Genomic DNA, 20,964 nt, shown 5'->3' on the forward strand with positions numbered 1-20,964 from the left:
TTATTAGGTCTATCTATTAAAAATTTCTGTTCCTCTGCCAATTTTACCTACCACGAACAGCAATTTCTTTTGGCTTAATTTAATACAAAACCATGAGTTACTTTTTAGATGGATTCAGAAAAAGAACCAAGTTTTGCACATGGGTCTCAAAATTCTGTGACAGGATTTTGGTCATTTCCATTAAAAAGTACTGACTAAAAACTAATAATTTAAAACTGCCACACACACACGCTCACAAATGCTCCACAAAACATTCTCCTTTCTTTTTGAAGGTTTTACAATACATTGTCATCATTAACCAGTCTCTTACTATCAAACTTAAATGGCCAATTGACACAAACATTTCTGAGACCATTCTTGCACCACTGATTAAGACTAGGGTGTCAGGTATGGGGGATAATATTAATTTAGTCTTCTGAGCTTTCTGGGCAGACTTGGTGACCTTGCCAGCTCCAGGTGCCTTCTTTTCCACTGTTTCGACGACACCCACAGCAACCATCTGTCTCATGTCACAAACAGCAAAACAGCCCACAGGAGGATAGTCAAAGAAGCTCTCAATACACATAGGCTTGCAAAGAACCATATCAATGATGGCAACATCACCAGATTTCAAGAACTTGGGACCATCTTCTAGATTTTTTCCAGAACAACGATGAATCTTTTCCTTCAGTTCAGCGAACTTGCAGGTAATGTGAGCTTTGTGACCATCCAGCAGAGGTACCTATCCAGCACTGACTTGGCCTGGACGATTCCAGATAATCACCTGTGCCACGAAGTCAGCTGCTTCCATTGGTGGGTCATTTTTGCTGTCACCAGTCACATTGCCACAACGAACATTTTTGCAGATATATTCTTGACATCGAAGCCCACGCTGTCCCCAGGAAGAGCCTCACTCAAAGCTTCATGGTGCATTTCAACAGATTTTACTTCACTTGTAACATTGACTGGAGCAAAGGTGACCACCATGCCTGGTTTAAGAACACCGGTCTCCACTCGGCCCACAGGGACAGTACCAACACCACCAATTTTGCAGATGTCCTGAAGGGGCAGATGCAAGGGCTCATCAGCTGGACAAGTTGGTCCAGAGCTTCAAGCAGAGTGGTTCCATTGGCATCGCCCTTTGTACGGTGACTTTCCATCCCTTGAACCAAGGCATGTTAGCACTCGCTCCAGCATGTGGTCACCTTTCCAACCAGAAATTGGCACAAATGCTACTGTGTCAAGGTTGTAGCCAATTTTCTTAACGTAGGTGCTGACTTCCAGGGGCTCAGTGGAATCCTTTTATTAACACCAACAATATGTTGTTTCACACCCAGTGTGTAAGCCAGAAGGGCATGCTCACAGGTCTGCCCATTCTTAGAGAGACCTGCTTCAAATTCACCAACACCAGCAGTGACGATCAAGACAGCACAGTCAGCCTGAGATGTGCCTGTAATCATGTTTTTGATAGTCTCTGTGTCCCCGCACACCTATGATGGTCACATAATATTTGCTGGTCTTGAATTTATACAGGGAGATATCAATGGTATTACCATGATCACATTCAGCTTTCAGTCTATCCAACACCCAGGCATACTTGAAGGAGACCTTGCCTATCTCAGCAGCCTCCTCAACTTTTTTGAAGTTCTTTTGTGGATCCCACCACATTTGTAGGTCAGATGACCAATAGTGGTAGACTTCTCAAAACTACACGTCCAAGGGCGATGATGTTGAAATGAGTCTTTTCCTTTCCCATTTTGGTTTAGGTTTAGTGGTGGCTTTCATGATACCTCTGTTCTGGTGGCAAACCCACTGCAAGAAAGCTAGGATTAATAAACTTTAATAGATTTTCAATTTGCATTCATACCAAATGCTATCCCTTATCAACTCTGCAGGTTCTTATTTTTCTAAAGTAAACCTTTAGCACTATGCACCACCTGATTTGCTAAATAGGAATTCAGAAATCCCATGACTAATGAGCAGTTTAGGCTTGGAATGCCAATACTGTTCAGCAGGTCTAAGATGAATGTTTTTTGCCACCTAATTAGCTTTCAGCTGATGTTGTTTAGCCAACTTCCTCCTTTTCTGCCATTGATTAAGTTTTCAAAGCACATGATGTGACAGATTAATATCACTTTCATGCAGCAACTCGGCATTTTGTCTAAGCATGAGGTCACTTTTGACAAAGGGACTGATTTTCTACCAAGTATGGCCTGGTATCACTGCGGAGTTAAGATTCAGCTCAGAACAAAATCGCACCCAGTAATAGAATGATGACTGCACTTACAGGTGCCAGCCCCCTATGTCAAAGAACCATATTGCAGTACCAAACAAATGAGAGTAAAAAGTAAAATCAGATTTTGAACTTAAAACCACCTGCCAGTGACCAGAATGCATGAGGCATGCATTCAACTACCAGCCTTAATCTGTGGGTATCACCAATTATGTTCAGACTTTATGGACTCCCCCCCATGGAAACCTGACATCCATCATTTAAATCTTTGATGAAAAGAAGAATGACATAACCCCAATCATGAGAAAAACCCCAGGCAAGCTCCAAAAGAGACAGTCTCAAAACACCTGTCCAGTCCTCCTGAAAACTCTCAAGGTCATCAGAAAAGAAGGAACAGCTAAGAGTCATCACAGGCAAGAGGAACTTGAAGAGTCATGATGTTAACTGTCATGTGGAATCTTGGCTGGGATCATCCATTAGGGGATGAAAACTTATGTTCACATCCAAATTCCCACATGAATGTTTATAACAGCTTTATTCATAACTGCAAAAACATGTCAGAAGAAACCGATATGTCCTTTGGTAGGAGAATGGATAAACTGTGGTCCATCCAGACAATAGAAATATTATTTAGTGCTAAAAAGAAATGAACTATCAAGCCATGAAAAGACATGGTAGGAATTTGAAATCATATTAGTGAGTGAAAGAAGCCAATCTGAAAAGAATAAATTTGGTGTGATTCCAACTGTATATTTGTGAAAGGCAAAACTATGAAAACAGTAAAAAAGATTGAAGATTACCAGGGGATGGGGGCAGAAGAGATAAATAGGCAGCACACAGGATTTTTAGGGCAGTGAAAGTACTCTGTATGATGCCATAATTGTGGAAACATGTCGTTATACATTTGTCAAAAGACATAGATTTACACCAAGAGTGAGCTATTTTGGAAACTGTAGACTTTGAGTAGTTATAATGTGCCAAGAAAGGCTCATCAACTATAATAATTGTACCTCTCCAGTGGACGATGTTGTCAAGTGTCATTAGCTGTGTCAGAGAGTGACAGGGTATATGTGGTAATTCTCTGGGAATTTTTCTGGAGGGCTGGACAAAGGATGAAGTTCAACCAGTAATAATATATCTCTATTGGCTCAATGGTTTTATAAATGTAGCACTATAATGTAAAAGATGAATGATAGAAAAACTTGGGTGAGAAGTGGAGCAAGATAACCAACTTTACAATTATTTATAAGGCTAGGGGTGCCTGGGTGGCTCAGGCAGTTAAGTGTCCAACTCTCGATTTCGACTCAGGTCATGATCTTGCGGTTCATGGGTTCAAGCCCTGCATCGAGCTCTGAGCTGACAGCACTAGGCCTGCCTGGGATTCTCTCTCACCCCTTCTCTCTGCCCCTCACTTGCTCAGGCATGTGTTCTCTCTCTCATAAATAAATAAACTTAAAAACATACCAATTATTTTGTAAGGCTAATAATATTCTTATATTTGAAAATACGTGAATTTAGAATGAGAAGAGAAAAAAATGAGAGTTTACAATTTACCAAAGTTTGAGAGCATTAATTTCTTTTTAATAAGAACATTGGAAGCGGCCTCCATTTAATTCTTCTCCAGTGGTGTGCCAGGCATATGCTCTGCCCACCTGAGCCTCAGCTCCATGTCTATACCTTGAAGATCCACATGTACTTCCTCCTAGGGTTCATGTGGGAAAAAGTCAATGAGCCTCACATATTTCTCCAAGAGTCAGTAATCCCCTTGGTCCTGGGAGCATGGGGAGCTGGAGGGAACCCGTTGTGGATAGCTTTGCTGGGGCCCCAAGCCTCTCCAGTCTCCCCAGTGCACTGTAGTACAAGTGTAACATTTTCTGAGTATATCAACATGTGAAATAATAGCTCAGCCTCAGCACAGTGCTGGCACACTGTATACACTAACTGGCAATGATGGTCTATTTCTCTCCACGAACATCCATGAAAGGGTGGAGGGCATGACTAAGGATGAAGGGACCAATGACACCAACAGGGAGGAGATGACATTTGAGCCGAATCTTGAAGATAAGCAGGTGTGTGCCTGGTAAAGTAGGACTGCGGGCATTCCATGTAAGGGGAACAGCAGAATCAACAACTGGAAGGAAGAAGCAAATGCACCAAGTATTCAGGAAATGTTGGTGGTGCGGGGGGGGGGGGGTGTTGAGTGTGTCCAGAATGGAGAGAGAGAGAGAGTGTGTGTGTGTGTGTGTGTGCGTGTGCGTGTGTGTGTGTGTAAATGAGTTTGGAATGACAGGCTGAGCCAAAAGGGGAAGAGCTACACAGCTTAGGGTAATATTTTCCATCTGGTTGGAAAAGAACAATCAAGGCAGAAGTTGGAATGAGATCACAGGAAGGCTGAAGGTCCATGCAAAGCCAGTGGGTGAAGTTCCATGCTCCCTAGCAAAGGCCAGAAACAATTCTCAGAAAAATATTCTGGGGTCCATGTTTCCTTATAATATACTTCATGTTCTGACCTACAGTCTCCTTCCAGAAAGAACATGGCTGCCACCCGAGGATCAAGACAAATTTCTTGTTTTGCAAGAGACCACTGTGGTCTATAGCTCCCTGGGAAACCAAGCAGTTTCATTTTTCCTATTTCCAAATAATCCCCCTAAATACCACATTGTGAGCGTGTGTATATGGAGGTCATGGTTTAATAAGGTGTATGGGGATGGATCTTGGGGTGATCTTGTTTTATAAGAAGCTTGGAGTTTGGGGGAAATAGCCACCTCTGATGGAATTAATGAAGAAACTCTTTGAACCTCTGAGTGAACCAGTCAATATCCCTATCTCTGTGACCTTGGAATTCCCAAACAGGTGGATTTTGAATGGAAACCAACCATAGTTATGACCTTTGGTATCTTTATTGTGGGCCAGGACAGTGTTTTTAGAAAATTTCTATTAGATGCCAACCCAATTTCATATGTACACGTCTGGGTGTTAATGTACCTCTTAGAAGTACATGAAGTCTCCTCTTTTATTTTTACAAAACTATATGTGAAAAGAATTCATGAGATCTGAAAGTACTGACTCTCATGCCAACACGTTCTCAGTCAACTGTTGCTGTGTGTTAACACTTAGATATCAGGAACCATCCAGTTTGTCACACTCCCTGCTGTTTCTATTATCCCTGTCCCAAAGGCAAGGGTCAATTGGCATTTACTATCACTCTGGTGTTATTGTTTCTTTATACCTGACTTATAAAAATAAATAAATAATTTTTTGTGCCCGAATAAAATGAAAAGTGGGGTGACAACATGTAGCAATGTCCACACCTTCTTTATGACATGAGTCTCCTTCAATATACTTATTATAAAAACCAAGCATGTCTGTTTTTAACGAATACAACTTGAAACCCCAATATGAGCCAAACTTACTCTGCTTCACTTTCTGTGAATAGCTCAACCCCATAAAATACTTAGCATGTAGCCCCAAATAAACTACTGTTATTGTCAGCAATCTGTAGATGAATAAATGGAGATTCAGAGAGGTTATTGTTTGGGGTAAGGTCACAGAGCTAAAAGAATGCCATCTCCGGATTCCACATAGGTCATTCTGGTACGAGACTCTGCCAATAGAAGGCCAACCAGAGAGAAGTCCTTTTATGGGACCTGAAAGTGAATATTTTCAGCAGAAACCCCCCAACCAGGAACATACTCTCTATCAGCCTCTCAGAGCCCATGGATTCCTCTGCCCACACAGTAACTTCATGTGCCTCAGTGAAAATGGGCTCAAACTGAGATGGCTTCCCCAGCCTCAGTTAATCATTCACCAAGTATTTCTTGAGAGAGACAGGTAGGAAAGTTCAGACAATGCATGCTGGTAGTCCCAGGGTTCAACTCTGGGTTCCTCATCCTCCCAGCTCTGTGACTTTGGACAAGCCCTGAATTATCAATATACTCCAATTTTCCAGCTGTAAAATGGTAAGAATCCTAGTTACCATATCTTGGGGGTGGGTATGATGGGAATTCAGGGAGAGCTTTAGGTAAAATGGGCAGCACAGGGCTTGGAAGCTATGATAGTTTTTGTTATTGTTTATCACTCTCCCACAGATACTGCTACTGGGGTCCTTATCCCATCAAGGAGGGTCTCTGCAAGGCTGAGCTGTCCTCCTATCCTGGCCCTGGGGGAAAGGGGAGCACTTAGAAGAAGCAAGTGTAATGCTCTGCATGTACCCCACTCGCATAGGATTACATCAACCACTTTCCTTGCAGGAACTGGCTCCCTCCCAAGGGGCGTGGCTGGGAGGCGTGCGATAAAGATTGACAGGTGTGTGTGTTATAAAATCCCTTTCTTCCAGGGCTCCCTAAAAGAAGGGCCTTCCGTGGCTGGCACTGCAGACGAGACAGCTGAGGGCCAGCAAGCTCACTCTCACATCTGGGATTGCATTGAATCTGCATACTGAGAGCAAGGTAAGAGCCTGGCTCTTTTAAGAGTTTCATTCTCCACCTTTTTTTCTCATACCCCTGAGTACATCAGGAGCCTGGGCTATGGATCCCATCAGGGACACATGGAGGCAGAGTCCCAATGCTCTAATAAACAAGGGGGTATTCACATGGTATACCTGGGCCCCTGTCCACCCTTCATTCAGGAGCCCACACACCTGTGACTGTCTCCCTCTCTCAGTCTTAAGGAGAGGCCACATGCCCAGGGTGGAAATAAGATCTCAACCATTTTCTGGGCCTGCTCCTTATACAAGAAAAATCTGTGTTTTCTTTTAAAACGGAGCAGGGACAATATGAATCATCTTATCATGAACGACACCAAATGAAACCCTGAGTAATCCATAACTTTTCTTATTTGTTGTCAATATTTTCCAAAGGACAGAGTAAAGTTGAAAGGCAAGAGGTGAGCAAAGTTGGTCGTATACAAAAGACCAAAGAGATCAGGTCTGGCTTCTTTCCCAGCCTTTTCACTTGCCCAATATGGGATATTGAGCAATTTATTTGCCAGGACGAGCCTGAACTGTTACATCTGTTACCTGGGGGTGATTTATTTTTACTTACCAGGGACAGCTGTTGAGTGGATTAAACAAGGTGAGAATCAAATAGTGGTTGAGGGCATAGCACATAGTAGGTGTCAAGTAGAAGCACTATTTCTCTTCTCCCCTCAACATTTTTTGTAATGCTAACCTGATAAAATCCATGCAGTTTAGTGTAGCATTCAAGGTCATCCTAGTTATTCAGTTATTTATTTTTAAAAGCATTGGTTAAGAGCTTTCTACATGGTCAGCACTGTGCCACAACAAGGCTCAAGAAATCGATTAGGTATCACCCTTCCCTTCAACTTCCTAGTCTAAATGCTGTGGTAGAAATTCACCCCATCCATCTGGTTTACTTTGTACAGTCAAATTGGATTACCTCTGCTCCTTCATGCCTTTCCTTAGGCTCTTACAGCCCCCTCTCACAAACCCATCTATCTCAGAGTGGCCAAACGCCACACATCTTGAACTTTCGGCCAATCATCACCTTTCATGCCACTTTCCATGTTCTTTCTCGTTGTGTGATCACCTGAGTCCATGTAGAACTGGGTTAGAAATCCAGCACATGGAGCGAGAGGCGACTTTGGCAATTATTTCATCTAACACCTCGATATCCAGAGGAACTGAGATCAGAGAGGAGAGTGACTTGGCCAAGATCAAGTTGGGGGCCGAATTGGGCCAGACTACTTGTCAATGCTATTTAAATTCCTCAAAAAGTTTCTTCTAATCTCTAAGATGCGACCTCCTCATTCACACTGATAAATCCAACATCTAGTCTAGTGCATGGTATATAGTAGATGTTCCATAAATGCTTGTTTAATGAGTGAATGAAGGAGCGAGTGAGTGAGCAAATGCAGGAGTAAAGGACCAGTGAGCGAGGGATGAGAGTTCATTTGGCTCAGGACGTGGTGAATGAAGGAAGGAAGAGTAGGAGGTTTTTGACATTCGGGACTCTGGTCAAGCAGAAATGTGAATAGATGGGCTGCTGGTCTAGTAATTCCAGGAGCCGGAGGATTCTTGACCTCACTCTTAAGCAAGGAGACACATGTCGGCATGAAGGGAGAGTCATCTGCAGCCCTGCATTGCTGAACTATTGCCAAGCACTGATTCACCTGTTCTTGTCAAACAGGTTCCCACCACACTGAAGCCATGAGGATCCATAGCCTCACCCTGTTCTTCTTCCTTCTTCTGGCTGCTCAGGTGTCACTGGTGAAGAGCAAAAAGGAAGCAAAGAATAGACATGTCAGCAAAGGCACCACAGAGAAATTGCATACTCTGGGAGAGCCCCAGATTGAGCCACCCAAGCGCCTGACCAAAGGCAAATTTGTCACCCAAGACAATGCCAAATGCAGATGGGAGGTAACTGAGCAAGAAAAGGGCATAGTGCTGAAGGTCGAGTGCACCCGACAGGACAACAAGTTTTCCTGTGCCTTTACGGGCAATCCAACTTCCTGCCTAGAGTCAAACAAGAAGAATGTCTATTGGAAACAAATTGGCCGGAACCTGCGCTCTCAGAAGATCCTCTGTGGGGATGCCAAAACCATCCTGAAAACCAGAGTGTGCAGAAAGAAGTTTCCAGAATCCAATCTCAAGCTGGTGAATTCCACCCTGATTTGGAACAAGAAACCCAGCCAGGAGTTAATGGAACCCTCATCCAGGGAGCAGAGCAAAGCCAGTGAAGCCTCCCTCATGGAGCCTAACAAAGCCAAAGGGTTATCCCTTAAGGAGCAGATAAAGGTCAAAGAACACATCCCCTCTGGCCCAGCAGAGACCCAGACCACAGCCACCAAGGATCCCAAGTGTGCAGAGGACCCAGACTTGATAAAGCAGAAGATGGCCCTGGACTACTGTGGGGAATCCTGGAGCTCCATCTGCAAATTCTTCATCACCATGATCCAGGACAATACATGCTAATGAGATCAAAAGAGAACAGAGTCCTTTAGGAGGTGCTATGTAAACCTCTTTAGCATGTGGTAAAGCTCTCCGAGTAAGATGAACATTTGTGCTGTGAGAGTGCAGTAGAATATTTAAACAGATTTTATAATTTTTGTTTTTGTGTTTTGGAATTTGCTTTATATTCATTTCCTTAAATTTTACTTTCAGGGGTTGTTTCCCTCAGCATATGTTTCCATGGCCCACAAAGCTATGTGTAGACGAGGAGCAAGGACCATTTTCTGAGTTGAATGAGCCAGAGTGATGATTTCAGTGCAATGCACTCTCTGGTGAATTAGCAAAGTTAATAAAGCTCTGGATGTTTTTCAGAAATATGTTCAGACAATTTTTTTGTTTGTTTATGTCAACTTTCAATGAACTCATAAACAGTCCCCATATATCTGTGGAAAAAAAAATATCTAAGTAATGATGTTTTGTTTCCCACCCATCCTAAGTCATCCCCAAAGATGACCCATTCAAGAATCCTTATCTTTGGATTGGTCCAAAGATACCATACACATTGGTCCATGGGGTTTGTGGCTAACTGCACTGTAATAATTAGGATCCCTGATTTCAAGTGGGACAAATAAGGCATGGAATAATTAAAAACACAAATCAGGGTCTCACAGATGGTAAGAAGGGAGGCAAGATTTGAACCCAGAACTTCTGTACAGCCAAGTACACAGCTAGAGGAATGCCCTCCACTTAGGTCAGGGCTGGACATTACTTCTTGCTATATTTGGGACCCCAGATTTTGAGAAGCTCATTTCTGGCCTGGGGAAAAGGGGCTTGGTTAAGTACAGTGTCCTGTGATGAAAATTCCGAAGGAAAGAGGAAAAGGCAATGTGGAAAACCAGAGAGAGGAGGTGAAAGTAACTGGAAAAACTCTGGTTGAACTTCACGGAGGAGGTATTATGGAGCTGGAATTTGGAAAGAGTATCCTTGGGTAGGAAATAGGGCAGAATGGAAGCACTTTGGACAGATGACAGCATGTGTGAAAGCAAAGAAACATAAAAATCCTAGAAGCTGGGATAAGACTTGTGGCTGGAATATGGTGGGATGTAGGGATGACACTACTGTTAGTCATTCACATGTTAGTAAGAAGGATCTGAAACTGTTTTTATTCAGGAGCTGGGGAGAAAGGAGGATTGTAGCTCCAATGTCTTGTCACAATTTCACTAAGAGCAAAAGGAGCAAAAATGGTTAAAAAAAACCCTGCACTTTAGAATCTCTGAAAGTTATAAGGAGGAATGGCATGTGGGATGGAAGAGTAGACATTTACACTCACCAAATTACCAGGACCTACACTGAGGATTGTCAGTGGCCAATCTAGTGTGACAGCTTCAGAGATACGTTTGAATGTCATTATTCACATTATCACCACTAACATCTCTCTCCCACTTGCTATGTTCCAGACACTGGGCTCTATCCATGGTGTCTGCATGCATTCACTCATTCACTCCTTCATTCAACATGTAACTTATTAAGGACTGACTCTGCCAGAGTCTGTTCTAGGCACTGGAGATACATCAGTCCACAGCGTGGATATTCTGCATCGCCCCCCATGCAGCTACCAGTAGAGAAAGTGATGAAAAAATCAAAAACATACAAGAGACAGGGAAAGTAAAGGAGAACAGGGTAACAGTGATGAAGGGTACCCAGTCTTAGGCAAGACGGTAAGGGAAGACTTCTCTGTGGAGGTAACTTTTGAGACTAGATGTGTATGAAGTGAAGAAGCAAGGCTGGTAACTCTCTGGGGTAAAGAGGTTCCAAGCGGAGGGAACAGTCAGTGCAAATGCCCTGAAATTAATTAGTTTATTTATTGCCTACTGTGAGCTCCTACTATATGCCAGACACTGTTCTAGGGCTAGAAAATGGCAGCAAACAAAAAGAAAAAAAATCTCTCTTTTTCATGGTTCTTATATTCCAATGACTAGCTCATGCTTGGCATGTTCAGAAACATCAAAGGTTGCAGAACCATTGCAGGACAGAACCCAGGACCTGATTTATGAACCTTACCCCCATTTGCAAGAGAACTGAACCACCATCCCAGTCTGTCCCAAGCTTGTCTTAGCCACTCCATAGGAGGGACACAGGTTGTGAACTTTCTGGATCTTCTCCCCTACTCATACACTTTGGTTCTACATAGTCCTGTTGAACACTTCCAGGGGTCATTAAAAAATAACACTATGTTATGAGTGACATAAACATTGAAGAACTGACCAAACTAGATTCAAAGACTTTTAAGGTCATTTACAGCCCAGGAGGTGGTGGTTTTTCTTGTTCACTCATGGACTTTGGCCACTGGAAAAACTGGGAGGTGGTTTGTTTCCAACATGGTGGAGTCATCTAGACTTGGGCTGGAGGTTTGCCTCTAATGCTTCCTGCACAGCATCACTGTGCCAAGTATGTAACTCTTCTGAACTCCAATGAACTCATCTCAACAATGGAGACAATGAAACCCACCTTTAAGGGCTGCTGTAAGACTCACATTGGTCAATAAATCTCAAGCACCTAGTGACCCACTGCTTGCTCAGGAGCTGTTCAACACAAGTGATTGTCTAAAGTTCACAGCACTAGTTGTGGAGGGAGTTGAAAAGGTCCTTGTCCTTTAAAAGTTAGAGTTTATTATTTTTTTAGTACAAAAAGGGAATAGGAACCAGTATATTGATAACCTAATATGTGCCAGTGGCTTTGCCTCTTCTTTTATGTAATACCCCCAACACTCCCGTCTAGTAAGTGTGATCCATCCTTATTTCCTAGATTAGGAACTTGAAGCCCAGAAAAGCTGAGCAACTTTCCAGGGTCACAAAGCATGAAATGGCAGAGGCTGTAAGTGAGAAAGCCAGGTCCAGAGGTCCCCCCACCCTTTCTGTGTCTGAAGCTCGTGATTTTCTTCGCTTGATGGGAGAAGAATGAAATTTGTGGTTTTAGACTTGGACCAAGATGTGAACAGGATGCCTGTCACTTCCATGCACGTATCCTCTTCCATGCTCTACAAAAAGTAAGTTCCAGAAGCTAAAGCTTTTGTTCATGCTCAGCCTTCCTTCATAGTCATATCCCAAGGCAATGTTTTAAAAACACAGTAAAAAAAAAAAAAAACAAATTTAAAACACAACAAAGATTTTTCATTAGCTTCCATCCAACTTGCCACTCAATATTTTCTCTCTGGAGACTTTCTGAATGTGAAGCAGAGAGGCCAGCTTGTGTGTGTGTGTGTGTGTGTGTGTGTGTGTGTGTGTGCACACTTAAGATACGATTCCCTCTTAATAGCAAGAGACAGGACACTTTCAGATAGGTAAGAGGTGTTTCAGGATGGCATGTCTGCATTCCCTAAGCAGCTCAGCAATGGGATTGTCTTGTATTCCTTATAAAACTACCTCTCAGCAGAAAGAGAGCCTCTTCCCTGCCTCCAGCACTGGCTCTGTGTAGTAATTCACAACCATACCAGTACTGACTTGAATCTCTGGAGTCCAGCCCATCTCACCTGGCCTCCTACCCATTCACCTCTTTCCCCAGGCTCCCTCTGGAATTGTTCTTGGCAGAACAAGGAAAGGAGGCAAAAGTGTTTAGAGCCGACAAACGCGAGGATAGCCGTCATCTGTGGTGTTGGTTCTCATAATGCCACATACACAGTACTCCCCGTGAAATGTCTCTCATGAAGTGAGACTTCATGAACAATGTGCAAGAAAACACCCATCGGGAACCCTGCTAAATGAGGGATAGGGATGAAAAATGGAAGAGATTCCAGAAAAAGGGTGTTTCAGAATCTCATGAACTTGATGTGGGTTATCCAAGGGGAATTTTCATCAAGGCAGTTGGATATGTGGGAAATCACACAGCGAAAGTGGTCTCATCTATCACTACAGCCCAGCACTTAGGTCACCGGCCAGCATATAATCGATCCTCAGTAAATACTGGTTGAGTGAATAAAACAGGAGAGAAATCAAGGCAAGGGCAAAGATTATGGGCTTCAGAGTAAATGAAACTGGGTTTGAGTTTCTAGTTGTGTGACCTGAGACAAGTTATTTTTTCTTAGTCTCAGATTCCCTGTTTATAAAAGGGGTCTGAGTATCCATCCAATAGGAATTAGACATGATTTAACTAAAGTCTAAAGTGAGATGCTTACAACATTAGATTTTCACTAAGATTTGGTTATAAGTGAATGAATGAATGAATGAGCCAATTAGTTGAGAGAGAAGACAAGGAGGAAATGTTCTAGGAGGCTCAGAGCCTGGAACCTGCTTCGGGTTCTGTGTCTCCCTCTCTCTCTGCCCCTCCCCCACTTGCAATCTGTATCTCTCTCAAAAATTGCTGGAAGCCGAGCTACCCAGCCTGAGGGGCAGGGCCGGGGCTGTGGATGGATTGGTAACTGCAGGGCGGCCCGCCGACAGTGAAGCTTCTGTACTCCTGCCTTTAGGTAATTTGGCCTTAAAACTACCTGGGGTATTGTCTGTCGGGGAATTGACCTCGGCAGGCCCCCTGGGAAAAGAACCATTAGGAAGAAAATAAGGTTCCGCAAGAAATTGCGAGGCCTTACGTTTAGCCCTTGCCATCCCCTATGGAGACTCCTTTACTTACAGGAAGGATAGCCTCATACCTTTGCCAGCAAAGAGGTCCTGTAAAGGAGAGACATGGATTTGAAAGCCTCACTCCAGCAACTAAGGAGTATATCTCTGGGCACAGATGACTTCAACCCCTAGGCCCACCTGGCCCCCTGGAGGCATTCCAGATGATGACTAAACCTAGTGGGTTAAGCTACAGAATGGTTCATTGGTTCCTAGATGCATTGTCTCTCTGGGAACGTATGAGGCATGGGTTTCTAAGGCTTTTTCGGCCCCTTTCTGGCACCTCCAACCGAGGCAAACACATTGTTCTTCTGGCCTCATGGGGTTAGGAGGTCATGTCCCTGTAACTGTTCCACTTGAGGTGTTGAGAAATGGAGGGCCTTTCACGAGAACAGCAAAGCGAATGCTTTGTACATTATAGATAAACGCAGATGCATGATGGGATAATGTAAGAAATTCATCTATAATCAAAGGGTATGCGGGAAAGTTAGGGGAAAATCGCCATGTTATTTCTTAAAGGTTGTTTACACATAGGAACATTCTCAAAATTAGGTAATGTAGAAAAACATAGATGGCGTATGTTCCAAGGAAATCGCTAGCAAATATAATTTCACGTTTGCTACAATAAATCGGCCAGTTCAACACACTGCTGTTGCCTGTGTCCATTTTTATTTTTGTTTTAGTTTTTTATTTTAGTTTTTTATTTTCCACTGTTTTATTTTAGTTTTATTTTATTTTCACCGATGCCGTTCTTCCTTCGGGAACCCCTGGACCTGCTGGAGCTGGACTCGGGCAAAAAATAAATAAACATTAAAAAAGAAAAAAGGATAAGTGAAAGAACACATCAGTGTAGCGTGGACCCCAGATAATCTGATTGCTGAGAACAGGAAAGAAGCTTAGCCAGCAGAGGGGCCAGGACAGAGTGGGGGTCTGCAAGGAGAAATCAGAAAGGACCGGAGCAGGCTGCCTTCTCTGGTAGGCAAGAAGCAAAGGGCCCTGTTTTCCGGAAGGGGTGCCAGTTCTGCCCCGTGGCTCAGAGCTCTTGCCAGGCTTACCATCTCCTCCAGGTGAGTTGAGGGGGGGTGGGGTGAGAGGCTCAGAGGAGCTGTGCATTTGCAGGCAGACCGGCTTGGAGGCAAGAGCCTGGGATATGGCAAGTTCCTGAGATATGGATTTGGATCCTGACTTTGCTGCTTACTAGCTGTGCGACCCTGGCGTGTTCCTCAACGTTTCAGAGACCCCGCTTCCTTCATCCAGCAAGTGCGACTGAGTGCCTTCTGTGTGCTGGCCACCAGGAACAACGGGATAAGTCACCAGAATGGCCAGTGTTTATGGAGTGTGTACCGCAAGCCAGGCCCTGCTCTACCCACGTGTATTATCTCCTTTAATCCTCAGAATCCCTCACAAGGAGGCACTACCCTTCTTCCTCTGAAGGAGCGGAGGAAGTTAGGAAACTCGCTCGAGGTCATAGTAAGTATCAGACGTGGAAGTCGAGTCGAAGCGTTCTGGCTGCAGGGGCCCTTCATTTGGCCACTAGAGCACTTTCGAAAGCTGGAAGCTCCAGTGTAAACATGCCATGGGGCTGGAAGCATGGTGTAGGGCCAACTGGTGGGGTGGGAAGTGCAATCCGCTTAGGCAGCAAGTGTAGCCAAAGGAGGGGGAGGAGTGGTCGCAAGGTCAGAGAAGCTTTCCCTAAAGACATGATGGTGGAGATCAGACCTTTAGGGAAAGGGGGTTCCCTGGGCAAACCAAATGTGCACAGAGAGTGGCCCCTGCGGAGCTTGGAAAGACTCTCTCAACCGTCATCATAAAAGGACCAAAACATTGCTCAGCAGTCCTGGCCACACGGGGGTCTCTGATTCAATCCCTTGTCTCCTGCAGCCTATCAGGCACAAAGAGGCAGCACGCCTTTAGGTGTGGGGGTCCTAGGTGCCCTGGGGACGGACTCTCCCCTATTAGAGAACGACTGGACAACAGGGAAATTGTGACACATCCTCAGGGTGCACAGTGCGTTCCACACTGCGAGGGCCTGGGGTGGAGACAGAAGTGTCCAGGTGAGAATGCAGCAGGGGGTCCGCAGGGGTTTCCATGCGACGTGGAAGAGGTGACTTGGCTGTTACTCTGTCACTCCCAGTGTTGAGAATCATCCTGTTTATTTCAGCATTAAATGCAAACCAATGACTTCTTCTGGCACTCCGCCAAAGAAAGTCCATAAGGGCATTTTTTTTTTAAATAATAATTTTTCAATGTTTTATTTATTTTTGAGAGAGAGAGAGTGAGAGTGGGGAAGGGGCAGAGAGAGGTGCAGAGGATCCAAAGCAGGCTCCGTGCGGGGCTTGAACTCAGGAACTGTGAGATCACCACCTGAGCCGAAGTCCGATGCTCAACTGACTGAGCCACCCAGGCGCCCCAAGGCAATTTTGACTAAAATGAATTTCTACAAAGCAGGTACTGACCCTAGAACCTGACGGCCATGTGCAATATGACTCGGCAATGGCAGTGGTGTGCTGTATGCAGTCAGAACTGGCTTCCAAAGTCAAGTGACAGCCCCCATAATGACCAGCAGGGGAGGGGGTGTGTCTGCTGGACCACAGAGGGTTTCCGGAGCATCTAGGGTGCTCAAGCCTCAACACCTTCTGCACGCCCTTCTGGCAGCACAAATGCTCTGGAATTGTCTTTCCCAGAACTGGGCAGGGGGGTGTCTCTGAGCCAAGTACTGGGAGCCCCAGGGCAGGCTGGGGTTCAGCAAAAGCAGGAGTCCGAGAACCCAGATGGGTTCCAGGAGGAGCCTAAGAACCCAGAAGAAACACACCACTGTGGTCCGGGAAGCTTGAGCTTGGAGCCTCGGACTCTGGGAACCAGGCAGGGCCAGACACAGAAGCAGGTGGGAGGACCAGACAGGGTGCTTTCTGATACTAGGAGCTGTGACTCCCAACCCTGCCTGCAGGTCAGGATCACCCGGGGAGCTTGAGAAAACCGCACTGCCCGGGCTGCTCCCAGACCAGTGTCATCGAAGCACAGGGATTTTTCAAGCTGCGCAGATGATTGCGATGCCTGGTTAAGGTTGAGATCTGCTCCGCCCAGCACTGTTCACCGTGCTTTCCCTGCATGATTTCATTTCATCTTAGTGACCGCCCTGTGGTCAAGACCGTCCTACAGATAGGGAGCCGGGGATGCAGGGAAGTTCGCCATTTACCAGGGTCAGAGTGGGAATGAGGCAGAGCCTAGAATCTCCCCCAGGCTGCCTGCTTCCAGAGCCCACACGCACAGGCAAAAATACCGGCATGAAAGCAACTGCCACATAACGGAAAGAGCAGAAAGAGCGAGGACCTCGGTTTGAAACCCACTCCGCCCCCCTGGTGCCTGGGCGGGGTGGGGGGAGGTGCTTGGGGAAGTCAGTTCATTTCTCTGCTTCTTTCAGTTTCTTGTCTGCCGAACAGGGGGATGTTGTCACTTTTACAGAGCACTGGTGATTTAATGAGATGGTGTTTGTGAAGCTTCTTATAGTCTTTCTGGTGCATCATTTATTTCTTGGTTCTTTATCATTATTAGACTACAAAAATGGGTCAGCAGGTGGGGTGGCAGATATCAAGAAGAGAGCATCACTCGAAACAGGAGGCATCATGTGCTGAAGGGCAAGCAAAGGCAAAACCGAAGCCAATCCCAGGCGGGGGGACCAGTAGTCTGATAGACAGAGGCATGTAAAAGGGGACAAGGCCAGCATAGCCAGGATCATGTGATGGGGCCATGCCAGGCAGTGTCTGTCCCTGTCATCCACAGCTTCTCACCCGAGTCCCCGATCACAGGTGTCAGCCAAGTGTGGAAGCCACTGTGGTCGCCCCCATCTCCCTTAGCACCCACTGTTCTCTTCCCTCCCTCTGTCCCCAAACTGCTCATTTTCTCCTAAGCCCTGCCTGGCAAAGGTTGACAGATAATTGGCATTTGCTAGAAAGAAGCTAAGGTGTGACCCCCTTCCTCTCCTTATCACAATGAGTGCACGCACACCTTCCATCCAGGGCAGTGTCCATTTGAAAGGGGCCATTAAAAAAAAGAAGGGGCTGGGGTGGAGGGGGGCAGAGAAAGAATGTGCTAGTCATTTTTGGTAATTCCAAAGTAGTACATCATAACAAGAACAATAACAAATGAACCAGAAAGTGCACACAAGTAAGGAAGAAAGAACACAGCCCCATCCGTCAAGAGACAATACTGATTGGGGTACCTGGGTGGCTCAGTCAGTTAAACATCCACTTCTGGATTCCAGCTCAGGTCATGATCTCACAGTTTATGAGGTCAAGCCCCACATCAAGAGCTGGGCTCTGTGTTGACAGCATAGAGCCTGCATGGGATTCTCTCCCTCTGACCTTCCCGGTCACCCCACATTTCTCTCTCTCTCTCTCTCTCTCTCTCTCTCTCTCTCTCTCTCTCTCTCTCTCCTCTGCCTCTCTCTCTCTCAAAATAAATAAATAAACTTTAAAAAGAGAGAGAGAGAGACAACACTGATCATACTTGGGTATGGATCCCTCACATCCTCCCTTAGACACATGTAAAAATATTTTCATTGGATTACAATACCTCATGCTTTTATAACTTGTTTTTTTTTTTTTACTTAAATTGTCATGAACCAAAAAAAGGCATGAACATCTCTGATGATAGACTTGTTTCTGCAACACCTTTTTTAAGCTTAAACAGTTTGCGGTATGTGATATATTGAAATTACCGTAGAACCTTTCCAGTGTTGAAAAATTAGATTGTTTCCAATTGTTTATTATAAACAATGCTGTTAAAAACTATCCTTAGAGGCGCCTGGGTGGCTCAGTCTGTTGAGCATCAAACTCTTGATTTTGGTTCAGGTGATGATCCCAGGGTCATGGGATTGAGCCCCACAACTGGCTCTGTGCTGAGTCTGGAGCCTGCTTGAGATTCTCTCTCTCTCTCTTTCTCTCTCTGGCTCTCTCTCTTCCCCTCTGCCCCCCTCCCCTAGTCTCACTCACTCACTCCGTCTCTAAAACAAACAAACAAAAAACTATCTTTAAAGATATTTATTCGTCTTTACATTGAGGAACTTGTTTTCTTTAGGATAAATCCCTGGAAAGTAGACTGCAATGCCCAAGATTTGGCTTTTGAAAGACACTTTTTACTATTGAAAAATTCAAACATTCACAAGGAAGGAGATTGGCGTAATGAATGTCTAAGTATCCTTCACCCAGTTTAAACAACTATCAACCCAAATCGCATTTGGTCTACACGATGTCCCAATTATTCTCCCCCCTGGATTGTTTAGAAGCCAGTGACAGACATACATCATTTCATTCATAAACATTTCAACACATATCTCTAAAAGATAGGGCAAGAGCACACTCATTTTTAAAGCTCTTGGAACATATTGCCAAACTGCCTACCAAAAAATTTTGCAACTGTTTCCATTCCTACCAACAGTATAAGAACATGGCCATTTCTCCTCACTTCTTCCAACTCTGGGTGTGCCGGTTCAGTGTCCAGTTAAGGGGTGGGGTGGCAGGAAGGAATCAAACACACAAAACTAAAGCAAATAATTCAATAGAGGTGATTTAGAATGGGGAATTAGTTACAAAGATATTGGAAAAGCTAAAAGGACAGACAAGGCATAGTGAGTCCAGGAGCCAGGGCACCCATCTGGAGCTGGGACCCTGGAGGAAGGAATCCTTCGGGGGAACTTGTATCAGTGACTACTGGGAATGACAGCAGAAATACAGAGAGAGAGAGAGAGAGAGAGAGAGAGAGAGAGAGAGCAGTGTCCTGGCTTCTTCCCTCTCTGCTCCACTGGCCAATCCTAACAGGAGCCAGTGGGCAAGGGAGTCTAGAAGATGAGTTTGCTTCAGCCCCCCATGCCTTCGCTTCTCTTATGTTGGAGAGAATGTAAATTGTATAAGCCATTTTGAGGGGAATTTGTCAGGATTTCTCAAAATTTTAAATCTTAAGCCCTTTAGTCTAATAATTTCCCTTTCAGAGATTTAAGCTACGTCTACTTACACGTGACAAAGATGCGCATGTGTGGATGCTTGTACAGCATTGTTGATAATAGCAAAACACTGGAAACAATGGACATATCCATAGGCACAGTTTAAAAACATGAATGAGCTACCTGGAATGACTTCTAAGAGATGCAACTAAAGAAATAAAGGTTTAATGAAACAGCATGCTTATCAGGCCTCCATATGTTTATAAACTAATACGTGTGTAAAGCTTGTCTCAAATTGTATCCAGTGGTTTCTCAAGTCACTAGCAGCAGCTATGGCCTTTGGGGAGAGGAAGCAGGTGGTTGGAATAGGAGAGCGACCTCTTTACACTTTGTACTTTAAAATTCATTCACTGTGCTTTGGAGTAATCTAAGCCACATGAAATTGCCAACATTCCGTCATTTTTGACCCACAAAACAGCAATTTCATGTGGTTTATGGTACTATTCCTTTATGAATAAAAGAAGTAACTAATTTTAAATGGTCAGGAAGAGCTATTATATTGGAATGCGACTTTGGAGTTGACATTTTCAGTAAGAAGGTGACCAGTGATATATCACGCCCTCCAGTATCAGGGCGATTCGTTGTCCTTTCAGAGTTAAGATGAAATTCAGGCAACATCCCATGAGCTCGATTCTTTCAGAAGAGTCTCCAAGAATGGCTTCTTGATTCTCAAGACTCTATGGACTGTTTAATGCACTTAAGACGAAGGAGAGTTGAGAGCCAGACCAGGTCTGCTCTCCCGTCAGCTCCACATGCTGCCGAAGGCACAAAACAAACCCAAACTCGGAAGCCAATCATCCCTCCGCCACTGATTGAGGTGGGAGCTATCTGTTCCCAGGGCTTCTGTGCAATTTTTTTTTTCACTTGAAGCGATAAGAAAGAAACTTAAGCAATCTCGGCAGCATCTGATGAAAACCAGCCCGAGGCTCTTCACATTCCAGAGCCTGCCAGGGACTTGGAGGGCCTCTCACAGATGGCTGAAATTGTTCTGATTCACCAGGAGCATGTCATATGGGTGGGTGTTGCAGCTGGGACACCACAGCCCTGAGGCTATAACTATAACATCAGGAAAAGCAGGAGACAACTGAGAGCCTTAGCACATTAGCTCATAACATCTCCCTCAGAAAGGTGCAGGAACTTGTGCCATTTTACAGGGGAGAAAAATGAGGTTTCAACAAGTCCAATAACCTAGAACCTAAGTCCGTCTTACTCCAAAGCTCCTTCTCCCAACGGTCAC

General features: G+C 44.7%; 1 protein-coding gene and 1 pseudogene across 1 annotated transcript; one reads left to right on the top strand and one right to left on the bottom strand.

Moving 5' to 3' along the window:
* Positions 1 to 232: 232 nt before the first annotated feature.
* On the bottom strand, positions 233 to 1,735 carry LOC131508097 (elongation factor 1-alpha 1-like; annotated as a pseudogene).
* A 4,813-nt stretch (positions 1,736 to 6,548) lies between these two features.
* On the top strand, positions 6,549 to 9,494 carry FGFBP1 (fibroblast growth factor binding protein 1). The gene is made up of 2 exons (XM_058723041.1): positions 6,549 to 6,660; positions 8,359 to 9,494. The coding sequence occupies exon 2, from the start codon at positions 8,379 to 8,381 to the stop codon at positions 9,141 to 9,143; it is 765 nt and encodes a 254-aa protein (XP_058579024.1). The 5' UTR covers positions 6,549 to 6,660; positions 8,359 to 8,378; the 3' UTR covers positions 9,144 to 9,494.
* The last annotated feature ends 11,470 nt before the right edge of the window (positions 9,495 to 20,964 follow it).

Source organism: Neofelis nebulosa, chromosome 3 (assembly GCF_028018385.1).
Source record: "Neofelis nebulosa isolate mNeoNeb1 chromosome 3, mNeoNeb1.pri, whole genome shotgun sequence".
Taxonomy (NCBI): domain Eukaryota; kingdom Metazoa; phylum Chordata; class Mammalia; order Carnivora; family Felidae; genus Neofelis; species Neofelis nebulosa.

Bases quoted from the DNA above. Each gene is read 5' to 3' on its own strand.
- FGFBP1 (XM_058723041.1), top strand. From the start codon at position 8,379: ATGAGGATCCATAGCCTCACCCTGTTCTTCTTCCTTCTTCTGGCTGCT.